The 26,088-nt window shown below is 40.6% G+C and overlaps 1 protein-coding gene across 5 annotated transcripts in view; it reads left to right on the forward strand.

The window, feature by feature from the left end:
• Positions 1-26,088, forward strand: part of slc5a6a (solute carrier family 5 member 6a) — a 108,029-nt gene that overhangs the window by 26,378 nt on the left and 55,563 nt on the right. For all 5 annotated transcript variants that reach the window (XM_048250380.1, XM_048250379.1, XM_048250384.1 and 2 more), the window contains 6 exons: positions 2,510-2,687; positions 3,840-4,290; positions 4,918-4,983; positions 5,087-5,138; positions 5,230-5,297; positions 12,247-12,401. In XM_048250380.1, the coding sequence (XP_048106337.1) occupies positions 3,943-4,290; positions 4,918-4,983; positions 5,087-5,138; positions 5,230-5,297; positions 12,247-12,401 (689 nt within the window). In that variant the 5' untranslated portion in view covers positions 2,510-2,687; positions 3,840-3,942. The remainder of the gene's footprint in view (positions 1-2,509; positions 2,688-3,839; positions 4,291-4,917; positions 4,984-5,086; positions 5,139-5,229; positions 5,298-12,246; positions 12,402-26,088) is intronic.

Below are 26,088 nucleotides of genomic sequence, written 5' to 3' on the forward strand. Positions count from 1 at the left end.
ATAAGCGGGATAATGTATAGAACGCCGGTCATCATGGGAAAATAAGTCCCTTCAGGGCGAAACAAGACCGGTTTGCCCTGTCGGGACTTATTTTCCCCATAATAACCGGCGTTCTATACATTATCCCTTACTTAATTGTAGACCATACATCTGTAACATTTACTTGATATTGGTGATACCTTACAAATTGTAGCTAGGTTAAATTTTTGCCTTTGGCTCCGAATCCTTTTCTCATTCAACACACTACACTGCATACACACTACTTGCACGCATAGACAGTAAAAGAAAAAAGCTTGCTCTTCTGATGTAACCAATGGAAGCATATCTTTGCAAAAGTTATGTTGCTATTCTGTGTCATCCCATATGGTTTGTGCATGATTGTTCAAAGACTGAAAAACAATTGCTTTAGCTCACGGGCCCTTTCTCCTCCGTAGCCTACTAGCAATAGCGCTGAAAATCTTGTGTGGCATGCATGCCATGCAATAGGACTGTGCAATAGCTAGCGAAAAACTTTTCATTAAAAAGTCTCGGTTCTCCCCTTATGTAATAGATGTGCAGGGTGCAAAAGCTTGACAGTCCTAGGAACAGTAACTAAGGAGGGCGGAAGGACCTTGGAAGGGTCAATTTTAAAATCACGTTACATTTTAAAACATACTTGGCACGGAAAAGCACGGCCTCTAAATAATCCTGCCGACGTATCCTCCCCTGCTGGCTGCCGCTCACATTGCAATTTAACAATAAGTAGCCTAAAACTAGTCAAAGGTTATTATGGCCTTTTCAGTTTCACTTCACATATTATATATTGTATTGATGTAGCCTATTTAAAACATTACACATGTCTAGTACAAGGATACAAGGATACAAGGAAGTTTATTGTCACATGCATATAGTTACTGGAAGTAAGAAATGCAGTGAAATTATGTCTGGTGTCAGCCTATTTGTGCATGTATGGGGGCAAGGGCTGCATAAGAAAGGTGGGGGAGGATTGGGCAAGGGCTGCATAAGAAAGGTGGGGGAGGATTGGGATTTGACCACATTGCTACCTGCAGCTGTATTTCAATGTGTTTTTGCAGGAGGTTTCTGCACATTGATCTTTTAAAAACAGCTCAATCAAATGGCAGCCGTGGCCCACTGGTTAGCACTCTGGACTTGTAACCGGAGGGTTGCCGGTTCGAGCCCCGACCAGAGGGCCGCGGCTAAAGTGCCCTTGAGCAAGGCACCTAACCCCTCACTGCTCCCTGAGCGCCGCCGTTGAAGCAGGCAGCTCACTGCGCCGGGATTAGTGTGTGCTTCACCTCACTGTGTGTTCACTGTGTGCTGTTTGTGTTTCACTAATTCACCGATTGGGTTAAAAGCAGAGACCAAATTTCCCTCACGGGATCAAAAAAGTATATATAGTTATACTTATCACCTCTGGACTACAGTGGCAAATACATTTCAGATGTTTTTTTTTATATGAAAGGTGGTTGAATAAAAAGCTTGCCGTATTTTCCATACTCAGTCAAAAAAATGCATCATGAAGAGGAAAAAAACATGTATAAGTTGCAGTGGACTATAAGTCGCATTTATTTAGAAATTTATTTCGCGAAATCCAAGACCAAGAACTAGATGCTAGCGATTAGCGAAATGCTAGCAGTTGGCTGTGTTGAACATGGGAAGTGCCTGGGAAGCTGAATAGGCTAAATTAACATAAGCCAGTGAGTCACAAACCTAGAGTGCTCTCTCATGGCTGTAGACGGTAATGTTACCTTGGTTAATGCAGAGATTCATGTCAGTCAGCAGGAATTAACATTTAACAACATGTTAAATGATATATATGTTGATATATAAGTCGCACCTGACTATGACTATGAAAAAATGTGCGACTTATAGTCTGGAAAATATGGTAATTCCTTTGTAATTACTAAATTAATGACTTCCAACAGTACTATCATGATACTCTTATCATACATGACTTTTGTGATATGATTTATCATGATGCGTATAGTACTTGTAGGGAGTGATACCTGGCAGGCATTATATGAATCTACCGCTTTCGCCTGGAATTTTGATTGATGTTTTTTTTTTCATTCATGTGCAGTTTTAATACCTTGTATCTGGTACACCCTTACAATCTGACCTTGAAACACACCAAAGTGTAGATATGCAACCCTCACTAGATGAGTGCAATTAACCTTCAACCCTAGTTATGTGCATGTGAAACTTTTGGAACGTGACTTATTTTCCAGTGTCTGATCAGGGCTCAAGACTATTGGCAGTACAGAGTCCAGAAGTTCATTTTTAACACAATGGTATTTACACTCCCTTTACTCCCAGGTTGTATTACATTCGATGATAGTGTGTGGAGGTTCCAGGGAGTACTTAGTGACATTTGGTTACAATAGTAGTTACATGGCATGGATAGACACTTAATCATAGTTTTATGGAATGATTATTAGTTGTCAGTCAGGTAGCACAGGAAATCATGTTTTGCACCATGTCATAAACTATTCTATTTTTACTTTTTTAGGGGAAAGCTATCTTGGACCACCTACGTTTATGCAAATTTTGCAAACACCCACCAGCCCATCTGGTACTGTTTAGTTACCTTGAAATGCTGCTTCCCATGCCCAGGTTAATAAGTGTACATCATGAGAAGAAGTAGACCTCCTTGTTTTGTCATTTAATGGTCTGCTCAGTATCCCGAGGTAAGAACTGCTGTATTTTCATTTTCAATTCAACCAACCACAAGAAGATATTTTAATCAGTGAATGTTAAGGGAAAGAACATACAAATGGGAAAAGTGTAGTGGATTCACAGATTTTGGGGAAAATGGGGGAAAGGGGAACATTTATTGGCTTTTTGTCTGGCAAAGCCTAAGTTTCTCAGTGTGAGGCCACTGCTACGTTAAATATCAGTTTTGTCTTGGTAAGTTATAAAGCTTGCTTTTGCGTCTATAGTGAAACCTTTAGGTCATCCTCACCTAACTACCCTTTTTCCCGACTCTTATTATGGCTTTTATCATAACAGTTACATCAAGGGTAGTTGACTAACCATATCTTTGCAGAGAAAATTCTATATTCTATATTTTCTCTTAGCAGAGAAAATTCTATATATTTTTTGGTGTTTTACAAATGTTACAGACCTATAAGAATTAATTTAAAGGAACAGCAAAAATATATTTCTTGATTTGTTGTGTTTATGCTTCATTTCATGTATGCTACCGGATCAAAGAAAAAACAACATTCAAGCCTCTGTAACTCGTTGCCAGTACATCACACAGTTAATGTGAATTCTCACACGGTTTCTGTGAATTCTGCTGGGTCTAAGTTTCCAAAAAGGTTAAGCATTTGATAATGGGCCAAAGTATGTGGGAGCAGTGAGCATCCTAAGTAGATGATGTGCAATGTCGGGCAAAAAACTCAAAATGGGGCTGGAAGTTAAGAATATAAGTCTGCCTTGCTTCCTTTGCATTGTCAGTGGTGAATTTGTTCCCCACTTTGTTTTTATAATGGAGCTTGGCCAGTCTGGTCTTCCTTCTCAGCTCACTCTTCAGCTCTTTGACTCTGTGTCTGTCTCCCTGCAGAAACGCTGCTTTCTTGTTATTTAGGCAGTGTCTCAGGTCCTTGGTGTCCCAAGGCTTGTCATTTGGATATATCTTGACCTGTTTTGTTGGTATCACAGTTTCCACACAAGAGTCAGATAGAAGGAGATACAGTCTGTCAGCAGATTTAAGTCTCCTTTACAGCTTTGTTAGCTAGTTGTTAATCAGTTAGCCATTCTAATATATAGTATACCTATTGTAAATGTTATTTTATCTAACTTGTTTGAACTTTTTTGCATTTTAACTTTTTTTTCAGAACGGAGTCTTCAGAGGCTTTTGAAGAGGATCAAATGTTTGTAATCTCAGGGAAATAGTCTTGAATTCAAACTGTGCAGGTGTTCCCATTGACATTAGACATCATGGGAGATGTGGTCCAGATGCACTTTACCACACTGGATTACGTGATTTTTGTCATCCTCCTGGTGGCCTCCACTGGGATTGGGCTGTTTTATGCATTTTCTGGTGGACGTCAACGGACCACACAGGAATTTCTTCTGGCTGACCGCAGCATGAGTTGCTTTCCTGTTTCACTATCCCTGCTAGCCACTTTCCAGTCTGCTGTTGCCATTCTGGGGGCCCCCTCAGAAGTCTACACCCATGGTACCCAGTACTGGTTCTTGGGGTGCTCTTACTTCCTGGGTTTGCTCATTCCTGCACACATATTCATCCCTGTTTTCTACCGTCTTCGCCTGTCTAGTGCTTATGAGGTACCAGAAATTCAAAAGCCTTAATGTTGTTTGTGGAGTGTATGACGGTTGGTGCAGAACAGTTTCTGTTAAGACTGTTTTAACATGTAGTTGTACATTTACTTTTAAGAAGTCTGTAAGAAGAAATACTAAGCTAAGAAATAATCTTAGCTTAGCTTTAATAATAAGTTATTAAAATGTTTTATGCATCTCTGTGTTAAATCACATTAGAATCATAATCATATGACCACACGACCGAGGTTGGTGGAATTTGCTTTTGACACAGCTAAATTCAGTGTCAGAAACATAGACATTAGACATTAGCAACAATGATTAGCACAACAGACAATCTACAGTGCAATATGATGTCAAAGATGAACTCTTAAGACAGCATTTGCAACAAAAGTGTGTAGTGGGTGAAAATGTTTTTTTAATCAGGATATTTTAGCAGACAGAGATCTATAGCGCCTCCTCGATGGCATTGGCTGGAAGATATGGTTAGCAGAAAGAGAAAGGTCAGAGATTTCTTCCCGGAGTTTTGATTAATTAACCACACTGATAGATCTGGGAGTATGCTGATGGGGAGGTAAATAGTTGATGCTCCTGTTTTGCTGATATTTTTTCCCTTATGTCTCTTGTCTGCTGCAGTACCTGGAATTGCGATTCAACAAAACAGTCCGCATCTGTGGGACAGTGACTTTCATTTTTCAGATGGTGACTGTTTTTTTGCAATTCTCATTTGTTTTTGTTTTTTGTAAATTTTGTAAAACACATGGTGTTTTGCTATTAATATTTTCATGATGTTTTGCTACTGTAGGTAATTTACATGGGAGTTGTCCTGTATGCCCCTGCACTGGCTCTTAATGCAGGTGAAAATGGAACACACTCTTGAGAAAATGATACTGTTCATTGCCATTTTATTAAGAACTGTTCTAATGTTTGAACTCTGTGTTTATATAGTGACAGGATTTGATCTCTGGGGAGCTGTGCTAGCCATGGGTTTAGTCTGCACATTGTATACAACTCTTGTAAGTATTGATCAGTTTTTAAAATGCATTGTTTTCACCCAGTATCTTCTTGGCCATTGGCCATAGGGAGCTACAATGCACCCCACCCCAACCCACCTCCCAATGAAAGTTTTTTTTGGAGAATTCTAGATATTGATATGCTGAATTTGAATTGAGATTTTTGGGATGCACTAGCTATTTTAGTCCCATTGATATGACGTATCGAAAACGCCCTGAAAAATAGAAAAGGGTCGAGCGACAGCAACGGTCACTGTATCGTTCCACTTGCTGTGTGCGTTGCACCATTCACTTCAATAGATTCTATTCCATTTTGCCGGTCGTCTGCCATAAGTCAAGTCAAGTCAAGTCAGATTTATGTTTAAAGCGCATTTAACATGCACATAGTGCAATCCAAAGCGCTCCACAAACAAGACACATAACAACAAGACAAAAGATGCCGGATGGAGCGGCGTAGTCGCCATCGTGTCGCCGGCCGTGTGCGTAGGCCTTTATAGAGTTTTAAATAAATCTTGATCATGTTTTAATTCATGTCAAATCTCATTTAGGGCCTTATTGTGCTCCGGGCGCAATGTGGAGCAAAGCGAAACGCAAGTCTTCATACCTGTGGTTGTATTAACCAGGTTGAAAGTAACCTGTGGTAGCTCTATACAAAACATATTGATGTCAATGGTGCATTTTGCCCATGTTCAGGGTGGAAAGTGAAAAAGAAAGATTTGCATAAGACAAGTCAAATTGGTGTTTTAAAAAAAGAAAAGATCATGGAGAATAAAGAAAAAAATATTTAAAAAATCTTTGTATATTCCCACAAGGTGTTTGGGTGCTCTGAAAATGAGAACCAAAATGATTTTTTAGACTTGTAAAGTCTGCTGTTCAGACCCTGAAGGAATTTATGTTCTGTTCATTGTTTTTTGTGAGAGTGTTTCTACTTATCTCAGTAAGGAAAATAAATCAAGAGCCTATGTTGAGTACAAATATGTCTTCTGAAGGCTTAAACAGAGCCCAGCCAAAAACTCCAATAAAATTTGTATCAACTTTGAGGGACAGCTATGGCAATGCAGGATTATCCAGACCAAACGTGACGATTTTGCTACATACTATTCCAATTTATGTACCAGCATGCAAAATTTGAGCCTCCTACATGGTTTAGTTCTTGCGCTGTGGGCTTGTGAACTTTGACAAACATTTTTTGAGACCTAAGTGCGTGGGCCCTGGTTGAATTGACATGGAATGACCCCATACGACTTGCAACAGGGGCAGCCACCCGTTCCTGCAGCCATGTCAGCGCTGGACACAGACAGACCCGCTTGTCAGACTGGAAGTACAAAGCGGCGAGGGACTGGGGGTAGTGACTGCATATCTGTATATATGTGTAGGAGTTAGTGTATGTGTAGGCCTGAAGAGTCGCTTCGCCTGGCATCACAATCTTAGTGCCTCAGTCCGCAGGATTGTCATAGCGATAACACAGCCAGTTGCCATTGAGACAGCCTTGATCAGGTCCCAGACAGAGTCAACAATCAGCAGGTGTCTGTGGGAAGTGGGGGAAGGAACACAAGAGCATCTCACTGCTTGGCCGAGGCCAGTGCTGGTTGAGGGGGCCAAAAGCAGATAAAATTGGGATTGTTTGGTAGCCGCATTTCAATTTACACGACTACTCCCTTAGTCCATTCTGGTCTCCGAATCGATCCAATTGCCTTTGCAAAGCCGTGAGCTTCTCCATGATGTTATCATCCTAGTATCCATCAAGTTCCCCTGAACCCAAGCTTCTCGTCGAGAAGTGTTGAGAGACCAGTTGATCAAATCCATGATTTTAAGTTTGGAGAGCAGTGCGGAGAGAGTTTCTTGGAGTATAAGACAGTAGACTAGACGAGACAAAAGGAGCAAAGCAGGGAAGGTAAGGGGGAAGAGAGGGAAAGAAAATGCGACCGCCTTCGTTGAGAGCCAAACAAACCCCTATATACCCCCATTCAGCCCCCAGGTGTCTTAGATCTGGCAACAAAGACCTTCTCCACATCCTCAGCTCTCGGCTAAGGCAAAAGGGCGACAGAGCCTTTGCAGTCGCTGCTCCAAGGGCCAAATTATGTCAAGCATGCCAAATCAAGGGCCAAAGCATTCACCTCTGAAAGCAAAATAGCGACATTGCGACAATATGATACCTGCTCAAATTATCTTGATGCTGATACTAAAAGGATTCTGGTATAGGGCAAAAACCAAAACATCAGAAAATTACAGGAATGACCAACATGGAACTTAACATTTTAAAAATCTGAAAATATTTGGCCAATGTCAATGTAAGATAATGGATGTGAAAACAACCCATACAAATGGACTGTGTCATAATATGTTCAGAGATAATGAGATTGCTAAAGATTTTAGAATGGATTCTGTTGCATAGTTTGCTAGGTTACAGTAGATTTCATTGTTGCTATACCAAATTCTTTAGCTTTCTATGATTCTGCGTTTACCTTGCTAGATAGTGTGAGATCACAAATTATTTAACCATGGAATGTATCACATTTACACGTGTTGGCAAAATGAGATAGGCTAATATAAATCCTTACACACCTGCCATGTTTATATGTTGATACCATTAAGAGTTAACGTTACCAGTGTGCTTAATTTGCATAAATGTGTTTGGCACATTGCTTAAAGGAACCGTATGTAAGAAATGTATTTCAATTAATCATAAAATGGCCCTGATATGTCACTAGACATTAAGAAATCATGTTAATTTCAAATACTTATCACTGACAACAGTAGTCCAGCCAGGATATTGTCATTTAAAAAGTGAAGTTGCAGCCCTCAACTGATGTTGATGTTGTCATGTTGTGTTTTGGCCTGATGCGCCACCATCCACCTATCTACTTATCCGGGTTGCCAGCTCTGCCAGTCAGAGGGGAGGGGGAGGGGATATACCGCTCTAATTTGAAAAGGATTGTAGTACCAGTTTTGGCCACAATCTTACAGACGGTTCCAAATGTATTACCGTAGTTATCATTTACCTCGTCTCACCAAGTCCTACAAAAGATGCGAGCAAGCATTAGCGATAAAATCAGTTAAGCTACATTATTTTCAATTGGAATATCCTGACCGTAGGCCTACATGACGTGAAGCCGTTGGTGTGCTGTGGTGTGTAGCGCGATGTAACACAACATTTAGAGCAGACCTTTAGTCGGATGCCCCTATTTTATTTCTATCACTTGCATTACTCTGCTATTTTGAATGAGAAATATGACGCATATAACAGAATCAGTGAGGATTCTCAGTAAGGATTCTCTTTATTAATACTAATTAATTAATTAATAATATAATTTTTGTCCGCACATGCCAGACACACACATGTCGGCGGGACTACTCATTTGGTTCTTGTGGGCCGCCATTTGGGAAACGCCGATGTAGAGGATACATTTCCTACAGGACAAATAAAGTACAGTATTTTCCGGACTATAAGTCAAGTCAGTCAGTTTTATTTAGTATAGCGCATTTAACATGCACAAAGTGCAACCCAAAGCGCTCCACATACAAGACATTGACAAAAAACAAAAGACAATAAGACAAAAAAATGCCAGACAGAGCGGTAATTAAGTAAGCCAGCGTTGACACCACATGACACCACATTTAAAAATAACAAACACAAAGATGCGGGATTGAGCGGGCGTAGTCGCCAGCGTTCCGTGACACTAAGACATACAAGACAGACAACACAGTAAATTGAAAATAAATAAATAAAATAATAATAATAATCATGTTAAAATTAGTCCAATTTCCAACCGGCTGAAAAGGGCAATGATGACCCGCGTGAAACTGCCAATGCAAGACCAACAAAGTTCTTTCACTGACCAACTCAGAGAATTTACTGGCAGTCTGGAGAGCAGAGCACCGGAAGAACAACAGTCTGAAGTCATGATGGGCAATCTTCCTGCTGATCAGCAGCTCGGTGGCTTTAGCAAGGACCGTTTGTTGCTTCATGGCTCCCGACGTCGCCATCAGAGCTCCCCACGTCAGCACTCAATCCAGACTGCAGTCACACTTTTTTTCATAGTTTGGCTGGCGACTTATATGTCAACATATATAATTTAACATGTTTTTAAATGTTAGTCAGTATGAATTGACATGAACCCTACATGAAACATTACCGTCTACAGACGTGAGAGGGCGCTCTAGGCTTTTTTCTAAACCAACACCATATATTATCAACATATGTTGATATGGTCGTATTATGGTCGCCGTAACCAGCTGGCACCGTGAATAATGAATAATACCACAAAGTTGTGCTATGATCACTCGCAAAAGTTTTTTTATTTGGTGCCATGATTAAAATTGCCACAACGTCGCGACCGGGTCGCCTATAACGTAGCCAGCTGGTACCGTGAATAACGTTACTTAACCTACTTTATTGTTTCGAGGCTAGCATTTGCCTTTGTTAAATTGTTTTTTAAAGTCATTCTAACATAGGCTGTAAAATAAAAAGTCACTATAAAATATTTCTCTGTAATGCTTTTTTTTGCTATGTCATGTCATAATGGCTGTCGTGCAGAATATGTAGCTATGGTATAAATGTTGATTTTATGCAAAATAGAATCATTCTCACTTATAACTTATAAATGTAGTCAGTCTTATATGGTAAGAGTTTAGTAATACTATGGAAACAAGCAAGGCTTCCTTTTACAGTACAGTTTCAGCTAACTTATTTGGTAAATAGCCATGTTTAACTGGGTAATAATGCAGGATGTACATGGTGGAAATATGTGTTGATTTCATGTGAAAATGATTCATACTGTATGTTAGAACTTGTATGGTAAGAACCTGGAAATACTATGGAAACAAGCAAGGCTTCATTTTACAGTACAGTTTCAGGTAACACTTTATTTTAATGTGTCGCTGTTACAGTGTACCTACCTAATTAGGTACAGTGGTACAACCTGTGTAACAACATGTACTATCAGATACTATCATTGTACTTGCATTATGTATTTGTGGGTACCTACATATAGTTGTTACATTGTAATACTGAGTGCTTTTACAAAACTTTGCCAATTTGCCTAAATTTTCATCAGAGGCAAAGAGCTGACCTGAGACCTGCTGGATGGGGTAAATCTGGTCATGATAGATTTGATAGACAAACCATTCTTAGCTCCAGTCAAGGCCTTATTGTCTTTGTATATCAAATCTATCATGACCAGATGTACCCCATCCAGCAGGTCTCAGGTCTGCTCTTTGCCTCTGATGAAAATTTAGGCAAATTGGCAAAGTTTTGTAAAAGCACTCAGTATTACAATGTAACAACTATATGTAGGTACCCACAAATACATAATGCAAGTACAATGATAGTACCTGATAGTACATGTTGTTACACAGGTTGTACCACTGTACCTAATTAGGTAGGTACACTGTAACAACGACACATTAAAATAAAGTGTTACCCAGTTTCATCTTACTTATTCGATAAATTACCATGTTTAACTTGGTAATGTGCCAGAACATACATGGTTCAAGTTTGTTTTAATTGCAGAGGATTTTGCAGATTTAATTCAATTAATTTCTCTTAAATATTATATGGTAAAACCCAGGTAAGACTATGGAAACAAACATGGCTTCAATTTACTGTTTACATATTGAGTAAATTCTAAAAACATCAGGAGAAAAGACAGTATTTAAGAAAATACAATTGTTTCAGAAGTTACCAGGTAGGTACATTGAATATACCCATTATGAATGGGGTGTACCGGTGGACAAGTATTATGACAAGTACGCCTAATTTATTATAAAGTTCTATTATAACTTCTCGATAAAACATTCTTAAACCTGGGCTTTTACTAACATAAGCCTGGAATAATTAAAATTGTACCTTCCAATGATCGGTAATACAGAATGTGTTTCTAAGAACTACTTGTTTACTTTCATGGAAAGTACACAATTCTATCTTGAGTTATTACCAGCTTAACCCGCTCATAAGGTAATAGGTAATAGTGGAAGTTTTTCTTGGTATTTGTTTCTGTAGTTTCTCTTTACTTACCTGTAGTAGGCTAATTATCCAGTAATGCTGTGAAATGTATTGGTCATAGTTTAGGTGTTTCTTAGTGTTTCACATGTAGTTTCTTTGTACTTACCTTCATGTTACCTGTGGTAATTACCTAATAATATACCAAAACTTTTCACATACTTACTAGGTAATAGTTTAGGTGTTTCTTAGTATTTCACAAGTAGTTTCTGTACCCTCATGTTATCTGTGGTGATTTTTACTGTTTAGGGGGCAGCTGTGGCCTACTGGTTAGGGCTTTGGACTTGTAACCGGAGGGTTGCCGGCTCGAACCCCGACCAGTAGGAACGGCTGAAGTGCCCTTAAGCAAGGCACCTGACCCCTCACTGCTCCCCGAGCGCCGCTGTAGCAGGTAGCTCACTGTGTCGGGATTAGTGTGTGCTTCACCTCACTGTGTGTTCACTGTGTGCTGAGTGTGTTTCACTAATTCACGGATTGGGATAAATACAGAAACCAAATTTCCCTCACGGGATCAAAAGAGTATATATACTTATACTTATACCTATAACATGCCAAATATACTTATAACATGCCAAAACTTTCCACGTACTTACTAGGTAAATACCTAGTAATTAGGGGAGTGTCAAATGAACAAATCACATCACAGCAGTCAGTGGGAGTGACCAATATCATCTGACGCATTTAAAGTAGCCTACACATTTTTGGAGGAAAACACAGATACAATTCAGGCTTTTATTCAGACAATATATTAGTCTCCAAAAGTTACATGGGTCGCGCCCCCTATTAACGGGGCTGAAATAGGTAGTGTATCCCAACATTTTCAATGTTAACATTTAAATTCCTTTTAGAAATAATTGCTTCCTTGGAAAGTGTGTGTGTGTGGGGGGTACCTCCCTCTGGCCCATGGCCTATTCTATATATCTTGTATTTTCTGATTTTCTGTAATGACAGGGAGGCTTGAAAGCAGTCATCTGGACAGATGTGTTTCAGACCATTGTGATGTTTGCTGGCCAGCTGGCTGTGATTATAGTGGGAACTCACCAAGCAGGGGGCATCACTGAGGTGTGGAGGAAAGCACAGAATGGTAATCGAATCTCTGGGTTAGAGTAAGTGCCTTCTACATTTGCTGCTACACCCTACAACACACCTTAAATACCCATATGCAGTTTGGTGAACTTGAAGTAGGTCTTTGGTTTGGGGACTCGTAAGACTGGTTAACATTGCTGTTTTGCAACAGTTTTTGTGAAGGAAAAAAAGATAATTAAAATGTAATTGAAATTGAAATGTGGTAAAGGCATTCATGGCCTACTGGTTAGGGCTTCGGGCTTGTAGATAGATAGATAGATACTTTATTGATCCCCAAGGGGAAATTCAAAGCCTCAGTAGCATACAGACATCACACACAACATGCACTTACAGCAGAAGGGGTAAATATAAGTATATACATATAACAAAACTCCACTGTACAATAGAGACAGTAGAAAAACTAACAAAACTAAATACTAAATATACTATAACTGGAGGGTTGCCGGTTCGATCCCCGACCAGTAGGAACGGCTGAAGTGCCCTTGAACAAGGCACCTAACCCCCCACTGCTCCCCGAGCACCGCTGTAGCAAGGCAGCTCACTGCTCTGGGTTAGTGTGTGCTTTATGGAAGAATATTAGACTCAAATGTTTTGTATGTGTCTATTTTTAACTGTAGAAATTATTTGTAACTGTAAAAATGATCTGTACAAGTCATTGTCAATATTACAAATATGCCCTACACTTACAAATCTATTATACGGGTACCGATTTTACAGCTACAAATCATCCTACAGTTAAAAATATTTTACCATTACAAATATATTCTACAATTACAAATCAATATTCTACGCACAAAAAGCTGTCGTACAGTTACAAATATTTTCTACAGGTGCACAGACTTTTGCACCACCTATAGGGCTGAGAAGTGTCTCATATGTATTGTGTGTGTGTTTATCAGGATTTGTAACTGTAAAACTGATTTGTGATTTAAAGGGGTGGTTCAGGATTTTGGACATAGGACCTCATTTCCAAGTAAGCAAGTGTGATATTTATCAGTGGAGACCGTTTTCAACACGTTTCATCCAGTCCTTCTAATTGCAGAGTTTGCAGGTGCTAGGCTAGCGCAAGTCAACGGTATGTGCTAGCCTGCCACTAAAAACAGTCTTACCTACTCCAAAGGACACTCGAGGCAAATTCCAGACAATCAATGTAAATGTCTGTGTTGATAGAATAGTGTAAGAAATACAACTACCCTCGCATCGCGTTGCAATAGTTATACTTTGTTCCCTGAAGTTGGTAGTAGTCATTTTGCATCTCAGCGACGGACTGATATTACCAAGGCTACTACTAGGTATCCCCATTGAGTGTCGCTTTACTGTTTACTTTTGGCCTTATACTACTAACTGGAGCAAGTATAATTCCTCCCGCTGCTAAGACACTAGTCCCTCAAAATGTAATGCGATCGTTGAAATGCAAGGATAGAATAATGTTAGAAATAAAACTATCAATACAGACATTTACATCGATAGTCTGGCGTTAAAATTTATTTGCCTTGGGTGTACTTTGGAGTGGGTAAGACTGTTTTTAGTGGCAGGCTAGCACATACCGTTGACTTCTGCGCTAGCCTAGCACCTCTAACTCTGCAATTAGAAGGACTGGATGAAACGTGTTGAAAACGGTCTCCACTGATAAATATCACACTTGCTTACTTGGAAATGAGGTCCTATGTCCAAAATCCTGAACCACCCCTTTAACAAAAAAAAATAACATGAACGATTTTAAGTATTACTCATATGTCCTTCACTTACAAATATATTCCACAGGTACTAAACCTTCCATAGTTGCTGTCTTTCAATTACGAAGCTATTCTGCCATTACGAATCTCTGCCATCCGCACAAGTAAATTTTCTGCAAGTACAAGTACTTTTGAGACTGTTTTGGCACTTCCTGTTGAAAAGCCAATGGTGATGCTCAGGTTTGGTTAGCCAATCAGGAATCTAAGTTCACTAACCAATCACAGAGTCAGGAGTGTGTACCAACGAACCATCATGACCCCCAGAAAATTTGAAAAAGATTTTCAATTTTAACACGTAAATGAAGGGATATCGGGAATAACCGACAATTACATTACATTCACATAGGTAGACCTGTAATAATGAATATTGAATATTATCATATTATATTATAATAAACGTGCAGTAAGCAGAATTTAAGTATGGCTGCATTTGACACTTTTACATATTAAAATGACATAGTCCTAACAGTAGGCCTACAAGCTGTTTTGAGTTAAGGCCATGTTTAGCCTAATTGAATAACTTGATGATGGAGAAGATATTTTTAGACCTGCCATCCTTGAAGAAATGTCTTGAGTACCGTATTTTCCGGACTATAAGTCGCTCCTGAGTATAAGTCGCATCAGTCAAAAAATGCGTCATGAGCAGGAAAAAAACATATATAAGTCGCACCGGACTATAAGTCGCATTTATTTAGAAATGTATTTCACAAAATCAAAACCAAAACAGAGACTATGTAACTGGATTATTGAGGCCAAAAAGATTAATGAAGATGAAGGAGTGAAGGCAGCCAAGAGGAGGGCAGGAAGGTAATTGCAAAGCAAAAGATTCACTGAAAGAAAATGCCATGAGGTGCACCAAAATGTTACTAAAATGTGGAGAATACAATGCAATCAAGCATTCTGGGCGATGTGGAGTCACAAGCTGGCAGCAGATTAAATGCTCATGAGAGAGAAAAAGATGCAGTTTTAGACGTGACCGAAACGATAGGCCTATAGGCCCGACAGATGCTCACGATAGAGAAAAAGACGGTTTTAAAAGGACGTGACCTAAGCTGAGGCAAGCCATGGCAATAGCCAATAGGCCTGACTGTATTTGTAAAGCAATTTACAAAAGATTCACTGAACAAAAATGCTGATATGATAGATGAAAATGTAGCTAAAAATGTGGAGAATACAATGCAATCAAGCATTTTGGAGGATGTGGAGATACAAGCTGGCAGCAGATTAAATGCTCGAGAGAGAAAAAGATGCGGGTTTAAATTGACGTGCAGACCGAAGCTGCAGCAAGCAGGTGATATTTAGAAATGTATTTCACAAAATCCAAGACTAAGAACAGACAGACTATGTAACTGTACACATTGAGGCCAAAAATATTGAGAATTCTACAGGGAATGTTAATGAAGAAGAAGGAGTGAATAGTGGCAAGAGGCAAGCCGAAGGCTGCTGACAAGGCCCGACGCTAATTGTAAAGCAATTTACAAAAAAATCACTGAACACAAATGCTGATGTGGTACATGAAAATTTAGCTAAAAATGTGGAGAATGCAATGCAATCAATCATTTTGTACGATATATTGGCACAGGCTGGCATGCAGAAGAACAATTGCTTGGCTGGCCACCTCTGAGAGAGCGAGAGAAAAAAAGATGCACATTTAAAAGGGTCTAAATTCCAGCGCGGAATTATGGGTATTGCGAATAAATTATTACTTAGTATTGAGCATAATAGGCCTAATAAAAGTCCCGCAAATCTAGCCATCATAATGTGAGAGATTCCCACACATTTTACCCTGTACCCTGTCTGACATTAATATAATAATGGAGCGGCCTGAATGCGGGACTATTGACGGACCAACTCTGACTTCAATTGAAACCCATGCAGACACACACACACACGTGCGCGCAGGACCACTTTAGGGGTGCCTCTCTTTCGTTGCTCTCTCTCTCTTTTTCACCGCTGAAGTCAAATTATAGCCTAGGTGCTTCAACATCAACCGCTATCGACAGGAAAGGAAAACAAACATTAAGCGATCAGGAACCGTCAGGAATTTTGCAAATACAGAAGCATGACCGCCTAGGCTATAACGTAGAGAACATGGATGACTTCTCTATTTGACGTTCGATTGTGGACGTGAACAGACAGCTACAGACAAGGAGCGCACATTAGGCCTACTTTCACTTTCTGTGCGTATTCATTACGCGAAAGATAATTAGTAGCAAAACAGCGATCAAATATTACATGGCAGTGCGTTTTGTTTTCAAATGTTTTCATGCATGTCTAGATAACAGGTGAGGGATGTTTAGGAGACTCGTAAATCCTCAAATTTAGGCTGCGCAAAGCACAGCACCTTTATTTGGCCATGGCTTGTATTCGAGTCAGCTATAATATAGTCCTTTATTTCTTGCGTTTTATTGTGAGACATAGCCTACTTTTCGTTTGGAGCGGCATGGGTAGGCTATCAAAAGCAGATGTTTAATTTACGTTTGGACTGTTGATTATATTGCTAAATATCGGGACTGATGACCACTGAAATTTGTGGGGCATTAATGGCTTACTATTAAGTTTCATAGTGTCGGGAATTTCGATGGCCATCCACTTATTGCGAGATAAGGTATCCGCGCTTTCATTCATTCGTGTGCTGTGCTGCAAGGGAAACCTTATTCCGAATAGCCAAAGATGTCTAAGATAGCCCAAATGTAGTTATTTTTTAAATTATGCATGATTTACTTTTTTATAAAATTCATAGGCTGATGCCTGACAGCAACAAAGTGTTTAAATGTAGGCTTCAGCCTCTAGCTCAGAAGGGTGCGGCATGCGACTAGCTTGAGAGCAATGAGAGCAACGTGTTGGAGACTCATGGTGTAAATTACTTTTCATTGGCAACAATACCAACCAACAATATAAAATATTAAGAGCTCTTTTATGAGTTAAATTGAAACAAAATTATACTGGCTTTTATTTGTCCAAATCTGAGGCCCGGCTATAAATAGAATCCCTGCATAATTTGACATTTAGGTATGCACGTGTGTTTCAGGCGTAGTGCAAGCACTAATCTCTGACTGAAAGTGCACAGGACTTGTGCATTTGAGAGCTCTCTGGGGCTGTAGGCGTAATGTTTCACGTAGGGTTCATGTCAGTTAATATAAATTAACATTTAAAAACATGTTCAATTATATATTTTTTCATATATAAGTCACACCTGACTATAAGTCGCAGGACCAGCCAAACTATGAAAAAAAGTGTGACTTATAGTCCGGAAAATACGGTACTACCAGGGAAAGTCATTGCTCACGTTGGCCTTCATGTATGCAGCCAAAAACAGACCAAACAACATAAATGTTAACAATCTAGCCTATCCTTATCTATAAAAATCACTGGTGTTGATAGAAAGGGACTGTGGATGTCCATTTTCTGGTCTCTATTCTAGCATGTCTGGTTTATTAGTACCTTTTTTCAATCCATTTTTATTTGATATTTTTTTGTGAAGAAATACATCCATCCTTCATGTTAGCTGGGAAGGAATATGTGAAAAATCATGAAGATTTGGCACTTCTGGATAAGTTTTTGATTTTTGGCAGGGTGTTAGGTATAGGCCTAAGGTTTTCAAAAATCCATGGATACAAGTCTTAAATTGTTGTATAATGTATTTTCACTACTTTGTTTGATACAAGGAATCCAATTTTGATATGTTCTTCTTATTTGAAATCCATTTAAATCTAGTATCATAGTCATATTTAGCTCATAAACTGTCAATATCTCTGAAAAAGTCACATTGAAATATTACTCAGGTCCCTAGGCCCATATTTTACCTCCAAGCCTTGCACACGTGCATTTCTGCCAAAATGGATGCCTGATGAGTGCCCAAAAAGCGTTGCAATATGGCCGCCGAGTGGAGCGACTTGCCTAAAAGGACTTTGCTTAAACATCATGTATTTATTCAAACATTTTTGGTTTCACTCTTCATCATTATTAGTACAGCCTCCCTCACACTTGCACAATGTGGTACAGCAAAGTCCAGCTCGGTGGCACTTACAGTTGCCCATACAGGCAACCACACAGCCACAGTTGAGGAGGAGTGAGCATTCCTTGCTGGCATATTCCAGATCTGTCCAGTATGGCACCCAGACTTCGGTTCTGTCATTCCATTGAGTTGGGTTGGGAATGGAATGACAGAACCGAAGTCTGGGTGCCATACTGCTGCTCGCTCTGACAGGACTGAGGAATCTGGAAAATCGAAAGGTGGCGGTGTTTGCATCATGACGAACAGCAAGTGGTGTGATCCTAGAAATGTCACCGTTCTCTCAAAGTCCTGCTCGCCTCATCTAGAACATCTAGTGATCGTCTGTCGACCCTTCTACCTGCCCCGTGAGTTTACTTCGGTAATATTCAACGCTGTCTACATTCCTCCACAAGCCAACACAGATGCTGCGGTTTCAGAATTGCAAGAAGTGTTAAATAGACAACAACACCGCACCCTGAAGCTGCGCTTTATTGTGGCCGGTGATTTCAATCAAGTACATCTGAACCGGTCCATGCCTGAATTTATTCAACACATTCACTTCCCTACACGTGGTGACAACACACTGGATCACTGCTACACACAGTTCAAGAACAGTTACAAAGCAAAGTCTCTACCAGCTTTCGGAAAATCAGATCATGCCGCTGTTTTCCTACTGCCTATGTACAAACAGAGAAGTCGGATGGACCCCCCAGTGACGAAGGAGGTCAAGCGCTGGACTGACCAATCGGAAGCCAGGCTACAGGACGCCCTTAGCAACGTTGATTGGGAGATGTTCAAGACGAACTCTGCTGACATCAATGAGTTTTACGGAAGTATCATTGAGGTATCAATATGCTAACTGATTCCATCATCCCAACTGTAAAGATCCGAAGCTTCCCTAACCAGAAGCCATGGGTGGATAGAGAAGTGAGAACGGCATTAAAGACACGCACCATGACTTATAATGCTGGGCTTATTTCAGGGGATATGACTGATTACAAAGCAGCATCTTATAGTTTACGTAGAGCTATTAAAGATGCTAAGCGGCACTATAGAGACAGAGTTGAAGCTGATTTCTTGGAGGGTGATCCAGCACGAGTGTGGAAAGGACTCCGAACCATCACTGGCTTTGAAAGAAAGTCCCCTCCTATGATGAATGTGAGTAAAGCCCTCCCTGATGAACTTAATGCTTTTTATGCTCGCTTTGACATGAAAAACACAGACTATCTTGCACTAGCTGAAGCATGTGAAGCAAATGAGGATGCACCTTTCGGTGTCTCTGAGGTCGATGTCAGCAATGCCTTTAGGAGGGTTAATTGTAGAAAAGCTGCTGGACCGGATGGAATTTCTAACAGGGTTTTGAAATCCTAAGTGCTGCTCAGTTAGCTCATGTGTTCACTTATATCTTTAACACATCATTGGCTCAAGAGACAGTTCCTACTTGCCTCAAGCAGTCTGTTATTGTTCCAGTACCGAAAAACAAAAGTCCATCATGTCTGAAGGACTACCGCCCAGTAGCCCTGACGTCTACAGTGATGAAGTGTTTTGAGAAGCTTGTGAAAAACATTATCTGCTCATCCCTCCCTGCCTCCTTCGACCCCCTCCAATTTGCTTACAGAGCCAACAGGTCTACAGAGGATGCCATCTCAAACCTCATGCACACCACCTTAACTCACCTGGAGGAGGGGAATGGGAATTATCTAAGGATGCTGTTCATTGACTTTAGTTCAGCATTCAACACGATAGTACCTCTCACCTTGGTCACAAAGATGAAGGCCTTAGGACTGAACACCACCCTGTGTCACTGGATATTTGACTTCCTCACCAACCGTTCACAAGTGGTTAGAGTGGGGAGTCTGACATCTGACTCATCAACCATCAGCACTGGTGCTCCCCAAGGCTGTGTTTTGTGTCCACTGCTGTACAACATCTACACACATGACTGCAAAGCCAACAGTAGTCATACCTCCATCATCAAGTTTGCAGATGACACAGTGATCTTGGGCCTGATTAGTAACAACAATGAACAGCTCTACTTGGATCAGGTTGATGAGGTGGCACAGTGGTGTCAATCTAACAGCTTGACACTGAATATCAATAAAACCAAGGAAATGGTAGTGGATTACAGAAGGCAGCAGCAGAGTTACACCCCACTAATGATCAGCGGGCAACCTGTAGAGAGAGTCACAAGCTTTAAATACCTTGGTGTCCATATTACTGAAGACCTAACATGGACTGTAAACACTCAATATGTTCTGAAGAAGTCCAGACAACGACTCTACTTCCTTCGCCAGCTAAGGAAATTCAAAGTTTCTACATCCATCATGAAGGCCTTCTACACTTCAGCGGTTGAGAGTGTTCTAACTGGTAGCATCATCACCTGGTATGGGAACTCCACAGTTAGAGATTGTAGTACTCTGCAGAGAGTAGTGCGCTCAGCTGAACGTACTATAAGAACTCAACTCCCTGCTCTACAAGACTATCTATTCCAGAAGAGTACTCCTAAGAGCCCAAAAGATTCTGAAGGACTCTGCTCATCCTAACAATGGATTATTCCTACCGCTGAAATCAAGAAGACGCCTATGTAGTCACAAAGCCAGAACTGAGAGACTCAGGAGAAGTTTTTATCCCCAGGCCATCCGAACTCTGAACTCACACTATACTGACTTTGCACACATTCACTCATCAGCACTCTCAAACATTTCCCAACTCTGAACTCACACTATACTGACTTTGCACTCATTCACTCCTCAGCACTCATGACCCCCCCCACACACACACACACACCTACAAGACTTTTAGCACTTTTACATCCCTCACCCTATGCTACAGACCTTTTTCTTTATTTTCTTATTTCATCACACGCCAAAACACACACACACACACACACACACACACACACACACACATCTGACTTTCTCCAACTTTTGCACATCTCCATAGAACTTTTTATTTATTATTTTGATTTCTCCTCCATCTACCCATGTCCTTGATTGCCTAGCCTTTCTGCCCCCACCCCCATCCCCAACACACACACAAAAAACACACACACTTACATCATCACTGTCATTACCTCACATACATACAGCACACTGCTTGCTACAGTAAGCCTCCTCTACTTGCTGCACACTGCCCCCCTCCCTACATACACAGCACATTGTCTTCAGGATCTTCTTCAACACACATCCTCTACATACTTACAGCACACTGCCCCCACCTACCCACACACACACACACACACACACACACACACACACAGTCACTGCTACACTCCCCTCCCGCCCACACACACATCTTCATCACTCACATACATCATACATACAGTAAGTACTCTGCTTGAAAAAGTAAGTCCCTTCACCATACTTGCAGTACATTGCCCCCCCCTCCTCTCCCCTACATACACAGCACATTGTCTCATGAGGAAGCTTCTCCAACACACATATTGCACACTGCCCTCTCCCCACATACACAGCACACTATCCCATCTCTCCCCTGTCATCCCCCCCAACACACACACCAAGACCCCCCTGGCAGTTGGGTTAGCCCCTTGAGCCGTGGATCTGCCCAAGGTTTCTTCCTTGGTAAGGGAGTTTTCCCTTGCCCCTGTTGCTCTTGGGTGCTCCTTGTTGGTGCCCCCCATTCCAATCCTCCCCACCTTTCTTATGCAGCCCTTGCCACTTAATCTACTAAACCCCTCTTCTACTGCACTTTTTACCCCCCTTTGCACAAATAGGCTGACACCAGACATAATTTCACTGCATTTCTTACTTCCAGTTACTATATGCATGTGACAATAAACTTCCTTGTATCCTTGTATCCTTGCTGCAGGCAGGCTATACGTAACAAAAAGTGAGCGAGATAAAGCCCGCCCTCAGAAACAACTGATAGGTAGGTCTTCAAAAATAGCACAAAGAGAGGCCAATCACTTGCCTGTCACCCTATCAATCTCACATGAAATCGACGATAGTCTCACTCCAGACTTTGGGAAGTTGACCCCCCCCACCCAAAAAAAAAAAAAAAAAAACTCTTCGGATCTACACGATTCACGTGAATGACATATATTTTGATTCAAAATGGCGATTTTTGCCGAAAAGCGACTAGTTTTGCAGGTATGTACAGTTGAGCAACTGGCAGTTGATACAGTTGCAAATCAATTTAATTAGCCCCTTATGATGTCATAGTGCCAATGCATAACTTGCACTCCAGTTATGGAACACTTTGACCCCTTTGTCAATGAGAACTGTTTTGGCTCTCTCACTTTGAATGTCCCCCCACAAAGCTGTCACTTACATGTCAGTTAATTGTGTTTATTTCAAACCTACTCCTCCCCCCTTCCTTGAGCCCCACAATAGTCTTCATACTGTCCCAGACAGAGCCCAGGTTGTTCATCCTGAGCTGAGTTTCTATTTTATCTTTGTACTATAGTCTAGACGGGATGTACCCAAAAAGTTAAAGTGAGGAGCATTTAAGGGTACAAGTTGGGAATCGACCTACTTTACATATTTCAAGGGTGCTGAATCCAAAAAAGCTGGTACCCAAGCGAAATTGTGAGCTTTTGACCTTCTAATTTGCATATCAAAATGGCCACCAAATTGCCTATCTTGCTCAGTCATTGGACCATTTTCCCCTAGTTTTTTTGTAAGTAGGCAATCAAAGATGATGAAATTAAGTTTCTAGATCTTTGGCTGCCTGTTGCCGATCCATGTCGTAGATTATGGCTTAAACTTGAGGTGTTTCGGTGATAATTCCATTCCTGAGCCGACAGGGAGGGTTTTTTTCTTAAAAAAAAGTAAAATGCTCATTCAGCTGACTGGGAGCTCAGAACTGCATTGGTATTTATTATCTTAATAACTACAGGCAGGCAGAAGCCTACTAGAAAGTGTGGCAGTTTGAGGACAAGAAATGGTGCATCAAATGGTCAAAATAGTAGCAGCCAAAGAGAATCGTTGATAACGGAACAAGTAAAGGTGTAAAATGTAAAATATTTGGCGGCACACGCTTAATGCGATTAAAAAAATTGGTAACACTTTACTTGACAGGTGAGTTCATAACACATTCATAGCAGCTGTCATAAACTGCACATAAAGCATTCATGACTGTTACCAAACCTTTCATGAATGTGGAAGACAGAACGACAACAGCTTCGACAAAATAACAACGTCGACAAAATAACAACGTCAAAATAAAAGTCCAACAATCGCAAAGCAGCATTGCCGTTTTTGTAAACTAGCCTACATTCAGCTGACCCGTATTTGTGTAACCTGGATACCATTAATTTAACCTCTCCAGCCTTCGTAAATATTTCATGAATATCTTATGAAGTCTACATCGAATGTCACTTTACTATACAAGTTGTGGTATTCGTAATCACTGAGTTTAACACTGGGAGGTAAACTAGCCTACATTCAGCTGACCCGTATTGGTGTAACCTGGAATAGTTGGACACTCCCAGTAGTAAAAGATGAGAAATCATCTGCAAAGGTTACATCATAAAACAAATACATTTTTATGAAACAAAAATGATTTGCTTGACCATGTTCTGTCTTTTTGGCACTGGAGTAGCTCATTGACTCAGATGTGAAGTGATCAGGTAAGAGGTTTGGAACAAAAACGGCAATGCTGCGTTGCAATCTTGCAGTATGAGATCCAACTGCTGATAACACCTCTCAGTTCATCAATATCAGAGCTAGACTCCTTGAACATTTCCACTCTGTGCAATCCAGACACCCCTGAAGAGCCAAGCAAGCATCCTCTAACCACTCTTTAATATGCACAGTCTGTACTTTACCCCTCTTGAGGACAGTGCGATATGAAGGGACGAGATGTAGACAATTATGGTTAGATGAGCCTAACGGTGGGAGGAGAATGTACTTGTATGTGTCTTTAACTGTGCAGTAACACAGATCCAAACTGGTACTGGTGAAAATGTTTAAGTGTTTTGGACAATGGGCAGTTATTCATATCCCCAAGAATAATGATTGGGGCATCGGGAGATCGCGTTTGGAGCCTTTGAGTTACTTGGAAGATAAGTTCACATGCATTGTTACCGTTCGCCTTAGGATGGAAGTATACAAGAGTAACGAACAGCTGGGGAAACTCACGGGGTAGTGAGGACGAAGTGAGCAGTTCAACATCGGCAGTGCAGAGTTTATCTCTAACAATGGCCGATTTGCACCAGCGCTCATTCACATACACTCTTACACAAAGTTGTGTCGTTTTCAATGCAAGTTGTGTTATTTTCAACACCTGTTGAGTAACAAATGAGAGAACAGGGATGTGATAAAAACGCAGATTGTGTTGTTTTCAACACATTCGTTTTAAGAGACCAGGGATGCAAACAGCGCACTTTTCGGCGTCTCCCGCTTTTTTACGTCAGTTTGGGTGACTTGTGTGAACCTACAGATCCAAAGAGTTTTTTTAAGAGGGGGGGCAGTCTGAGACAGTCTGAGTATCAGGGATGCTTTTCGGCGACCCTCGGTTTTTTCACGTCATCTACCGCAGGCTACCAGAGGAACCAGGTCGTCTTACTCTCTTTTTCACCACACGTGTTTGCATCCCTGAGAGACATTTAACCTCTGCCCGTAGACTTGCCGGTGAAGCACCTGATTTGGTTCCCCCAGAATTCCTGTTTCCCTTACGTCACTGTATTGAAGTCCTTGCGTTGTGACTAGGTTACCGTCTCTGTCCAGCCGAATGGGCGACCCGAACCCACACACTCGAGGTTACGATGACAAACTATAAAAACAAACACACAGCCACAGATCCTGCGGCCGGTCACTGCACGAGCATGCACCCTAGCTCTACCCCACACACACTAGTGGGCACTAGTCGGGTATTAAGAATACTCAACTAATATTTTTCTTACTGCTGTAAAGCATCATTTTATGGGTATCTGCAGTTTCAAAGTGAAAAATGAAAATGTCAAATGTAACACATTTTCAACAATTAAAAATAAAATGTGGGCCAGACGGTGAAATAAAAAAACACTGTCTTTTGTATTAATGGTAACACAATTGAAGATATAATATATATTTTTCCAATTGCTTGCCAATTTCCAAGAGCTCCCCCTAGAGTCGCAGTATATTTATATTTTTCTCTGCTGTTGTAAATTACTCTGCCGTTGTAAATTGTTGACTGTAGAGCTCCCCCTAGAGTCGCGGTATATTTATATTTTACTCAGCCGTTGTAAATAGCCGACTTCTCGTGGATTTTGGCTTGTTCCCTCTGTACACAATGAAAATGCTTTTGCTGTGGAGGGAAAGGATTAACAACAGGCAAAAACTTTTTCCAGAGAGCTATGTCTACTGACAAAGTAATGTTTCACGATTCTCGCAAGATGTCTTCGGGTCAACTATTCTTGAAGTTGCATGGCTCGTTCTCTCGTTGGCAACATGCTACAGCTATGCTATATGGCTATACTAGATGAACGATTCCCCTATTACAATTTTACACTGTTTCTCTGTACAAGCCAATAAGTTAAATTTGTGTACCTGACAAGTTTCGGCTACCTTACCTCTGTAGCCTTCATCATAGGTGTCACGTGATGTTGGTGTGACGTTGTCTGAGATGTGTTATCCATCCCACCACATCAGGTGGGATGGAAAATGCCATATGACACATCTCAGACAACGTCACACCAACATCACGTGACACGCACACAAATTTACCTTATTGGCTTGTACAGAGAAACAGTGTAAAATAGTATAACAGTAGGCCTAATGAACCTCTTCAATATCCCCTATTACAAGTTCGTTTACCATCTAATTGGCTTAATAAAGGTTATATTATGGTGAAAATCTTACACAGTGTACTTTTAAGTCTACTGAAATAAAACTTGAGAAATTGTAAAAAATAAAATGAACCAGTCTTTTTATATTCTAAAACTTTCAACATTTTCATATTGAAGTAAAAGTGAAATGCATACAGTTGTTAGGAATTACAGTTTAGATTGATTAATGAGTTTGTTTTACTTGC

This window comes from Alosa alosa, chromosome 8 (genome assembly GCF_017589495.1).
Source record: "Alosa alosa isolate M-15738 ecotype Scorff River chromosome 8, AALO_Geno_1.1, whole genome shotgun sequence".
Lineage (NCBI taxonomy): Eukaryota > Metazoa > Chordata > Actinopteri > Clupeiformes > Clupeidae > Alosa > Alosa alosa.